Source organism: Terrapene carolina, unplaced genomic scaffold (genome assembly GCF_002925995.2).
Source record: "Terrapene carolina triunguis isolate 2854851 unplaced genomic scaffold, T_m_triunguis-2.0 Scaffold16133, whole genome shotgun sequence".
NCBI classification, from domain to species: domain Eukaryota; kingdom Metazoa; phylum Chordata; order Testudines; family Emydidae; genus Terrapene; species Terrapene triunguis.
Window position 1 is genome coordinate 1 of NW_020680484.1, and position 4,449 is coordinate 4,449.

A 4,449-nucleotide genomic window follows, 5' to 3' on the forward strand; every position below is an offset into this window, starting at 1 on the left:
CTCATTCCCCTGTCCCGGGGGTGAAGGGAGGGGCCGTGGGGCTGCTGCTCCCTGTCCCAGGAATGGGGTGAAGGGGAGGTGGACACAGACAATGTCCCCGCTTGCGCTGTGAGGGGCAGACCAGGCTCCATCCTGGGCTTCAGAGCCTGAGCTCCAGCCTGAGCCTGAACGTCTATGCGGCTATTTTTAATTCCAAAGAGGGAGCCCCACAAGCCTGAATCTGTCCACCCCGTTCCAAGACTCGCTTCTGCAGGCTGTGTAGAATAGGGTGACCAGACAGCAAGTGTGAAAAATCGGGGCGGGGGTGGGGGGTAATAGGAGCCTATACAAGAAAAAGACCCAAATATCGGGACTGTCCCTATAAAATCGGGACATCTGATCACCCTAGTGTAGAAGGACCCAAAGTGTCTCCAGAGTCTGGGTGTGAAAGTTGCCAGCATGTCTGACCCAGGGCTGGTAAATGAGAGCGAGGGAGTAGCTGGCACAGTCATTAGATGGAGACACCTGAGCCCCGGGCTCTGAGATGGTCTCTGTGACCATTATCTGCTCTGGGAGACGCCCAGGTGCAGCTGCAGAGGGTCTGTGCCACTCACAGCATCCATGGCACAAATGGCTCTGGGCAGAGAGTTCGGGCTGAAGCCAAGTCTCAATTTTCAGCCTGATTTGTTGGGGTGAGATCACAGGCCCAGGGGGCATTTGTCTGCAAAGGGCAAATTAAACAGTAGCTCTGGAGTGTCCTGAGCCTGGCCTGCCTGTAACTGTGCGTTTCTGGGGATGTGGACAGTCACTCACTGCAAGTCACTGGGATTCGGGCTCCTAAGTTGCTCAGACAGGTTTGCAGTGGAGCTGGGTGAAATGTTTTGGACAAATAGTTTATTTGCTGCAAAATTATATTTCTGGTCAACAGAAACTATTCGCGAATACACGTCGAGTTTGCTGTCGAGTTTCAATTAAGAGAAAAAGGTGCCGCTGCTTCCCCTCTAGCCTTTAGCCCAGCGGCTGGGCCCTCAGCTGGGAGCCCCAGGTTCAATCCCCCCATGTGATGCCACGAGGGCTCAAAGCGCTGGGATCCGAGTGACATCCCCCTGAGTCTAAACACTGCCATGGGCACTGGGCCAGAGCGTGGGAGTGAGAATGACTCTGCAGCCCAGTGGGTCGGGCCCCCACCTGGGAGCCCAGAGTCCAGCTCCCCTGCTCCAGTGACCCTGTAATTATTGATCCATAACCCCAGTGATGGGAGGGGTTACGGCCCCTGGCACAGCAGTGTCTCAGGCCGTGTCTGCCGGGGTTTCCTTGCACCGATGTAGCTGCACCGGTGCAAACCCCTAGTGCAGACGCTCTGTGCGGGTGTGAACTGGGACTGGCCCCTGGTGCAGCTTATCCCAGATGGAGGGGGCACGAAGTGGGGAAATGCCCCCTCCCCACTGCCCTGGCCTCATTAGCAACAGCCTATTAGTGTGCATTTATACCCCCCCAGAATCTTCCACTTTACTGCCCCCCAAGTGAGCCCAACCCAGACTACTGCCCCCAGGGGGGGTGGGGCTGGGGCTGGGCCCGGCGAGGGGAGGGGCTGGCTGTGGGGTTTTCCTGGCTGGAAGGTGGTGCACATGGGGCCCGCCAGCATGGAGAGTCCCAGCTGCTCCCCCTGCGGCAGGGCTGCACCCCCAGTGTGTGTGGGAACAGCACTGACCTGCTCTGAGCGAGAAACCAACCACACATGGCCCAAAAGCAACAGAGATTCCCAGGGGCCTGCCTCTTCCTCACCCTTCTCTGGCTCTTGCCCCTCTCTTATCCTTCCCTCACCCCTGTGAGGGACCCTGCATCTATTCTGACCCCTCACCAACATCCCTCCCTCTCTTCTCACTCCCTTTCTGCTGCCCTGGGCCCCTGCCCCTCTACTCCCACTTTGCCTCCTTGGCACGTGCCCCTGCCCTCCACCCATCTCTGCCCCACTGGAACTCACCCCTCCCTTCTCCCCCTGCCCTACTGGCACCTTCCCCTCTCCCCCAAACATCCTCTGCATCCTGGAGCCCACCATCACTTCACACCCCTGCTATGTCCTGGCATCCACCTCTCCCCTTTCCCTCCTCTGTGCCATGTCTCCCACCCCTCCCCTCACCCCCATCTGCTTCCCTGGTGCCTACCACTGCCATCACCTCCACATACACCCACTGATGGCCACCCCACCCCTCACCCTCCTCTCCTGTCCTGGCTTTTGCCCTTCTTACACCCCTCAGCCCTCCTGGCACCTGCCCCTCTCCCCACCCTCTCTGACCCCTAGCACCCACCCCTTCTCTCACCCCCCTGTGCCCACCCGTCCTCTAGCCCCACTCTGACCCCCTGGCACCTGCCCTTCCCCTTACCCCCACACCCTTCTGCTGCCTACCCCTTTCTTCCCTCCCCCTACCCCCAACACCTGACACCCCGCTTGTCCCCTTCCTTCCTGTTGCCCACCCCCTCACCACCCTCTGCCCCACTGACCCCGCTCTCCTCTCGCCCCTCTGCCACCATCACCCATGCCACCTTCTCTTAATTTCTCACCCCTGCCCCTCCCCTCCCCCTCTGGCTCCGTGACAACTGCACCCCTCACCACCCCTCCAGTCCCCTGGTGACAGCTCCTCCTCTGCCCCAAGTCCCAGCTCTACCCTTCCCCCATCTGCCTCCTTGGTGCCTGCTGTTTCCTTTGCTCCCTCTGCCTGCCTGGTGCAACTCCCTTCCCTCACCCCCCTTTGGGACCCCTGGTCTCAGCCCTTCCCCTCACCTCAGCACTGCCCCACCCCTCACCTCTCCTTCTCCTAACCTCTGGGTCCCACCCCTCCCTTCATCTTCCCTCTGCCGCCCTGGTGCCCACATTTCCCTTCACACCCCTCTGCCCCCCTAGGTCCTGCCCTTCTCCACACCCCTCTCTCTGCCCCCCTTCTGCTCATCTGCTCCTTCAACCCCCATTCTGCCCCTTTGGCACCAGTGCCTGCCCATTTGCTCCCCCGCATGGTTCCACCTGCCCCACTCCTCATCATCTCACCCCCTGGCAGCTCACCTTCCCCTTGATTTCCCCTGCCCCATTGGAGCTCCCCATTCCCTCACACCCCTCTGCCCCCTGGTTCCTGCCCCTTCTCTTGCTTCCCTGTGCCCCCTGGGGTCCGTCCCCTTCTTCTGTCCTCGTGTCCACCCCTCCCCTCACCCCCTGCAGCCCCCTGGAACCTGCCCCTCCATTCACCCCACTCTGTCCTGCTGGGGCCCGTCCCTTCCCTTGTCCCCCCCATTGCCCTTGTGCCCGCCCCTCCCCTATGTCCCTCCCTCCACCCCCTCTGCTCCTGTCACCTCCCTCTCCCCTTTCCTCTCCCAGCATCTACTTGTCCCCTCCCCCGCCTCCAGTGACAGCTTCTCACCCTCCCCCGCTCCTCCTGCCCTTTCCCCTCATTGTCTCCTCACAGTTAGACGGGCCCTGACTCCCCTCAGGCAACAACCCCCCCCCCCCCCCCCCCCCGCGTTTAACGGGGGCGCGGGTTAATTTCCATTTGATCCCAGTGACCAGCCCCTGCCCCCGGCCCTGACTCTGTGACTCTCTCGCCAGTGGACGTGACTCTGGATCCAGACACGGCAAATCCCAAACTCGTCCTGTCTGAGGATCGGAAACGTCTGAGACTCGGAGACAAACGCCAGGATCTGCCCAACAACCCTGACAGATTTGATCGTTGTCCCTGTGTCCTGGGCGCTGAGGGGTTTGCGGGCGGGAGGCGTTACTGGGAGGTGGAGGTGGGAGACAAGACATGCTGGGCTCTGGGGGTTTGTAGGGAATCTGTGAGCAGGAAGGGGTGGGTGAGACTCACACCTGGGAATGGATACTGGGTTGTTTGGCTGAGGGGTGGGGGATACAAGGCTGGCACCTCCCCCAGGACCCCCCTCCCCGTGAGCGTCAGGCCCAGCCGGGTGGGGATTTTCCTGGACTATGAGGCGGGCGAGGTCTCATTTTACAATGTGACTGACAGGTCCCATCTCTTCACTTTCACTGACACCTTCTCCCGGACGCTCCGCCCTTATTTCTATCCTGGTCTCAACGCTGGGGGTACAAACGCGGCTCCCCTGATAATCTGCCCGGTCCCAGCTCAGGCCAGAGGGAATCTCTGTCCCTGACAGTGACCCCGCGGCACAGACTGTCCCCTCCCAGCGCTGCTGCTCTTCCCACCCCCAGTGGTTGGGGCCTGTTACTGCAGCAACTGGAGTTTTTGTGCTGACCGGACGCTGCCAGTTTCCCTGTTCAACTGGAGGTTCCAGTCGAAAAACAGACACCTGGGAACCCCCAGCCCTCACCTTCCCTGTCCCCTGCCCCAGGGGTAGCAGATGGGGGTGGATGGGGGACATTTACCCCTGTCAGAATTTTCTACCCCTGTGAAAGCTCAACGTAAAATATGAAAGAAAAAAGATTATTCTAATTTAGAAAATATTATT

General features: G+C 60.3%; 1 protein-coding gene across 1 annotated transcript; it reads left to right on the top strand.

Annotated features, from left to right (window-relative positions):
* Positions 1–3,574: 3,574 nt before the first annotated feature.
* LOC113408475 (E3 ubiquitin-protein ligase TRIM39-like) lies at positions 3,575–4,408 on the top strand (the record flags this gene model as incomplete). The annotated part of the gene is made up of 1 exon (XM_026661730.2): positions 3,575–4,408. A coding segment is annotated over one exon (560 nt), but the record flags the coding sequence as incomplete, so codon positions are not given.
* Between the last annotated feature and the right edge of the window lie 41 nt (positions 4,409–4,449).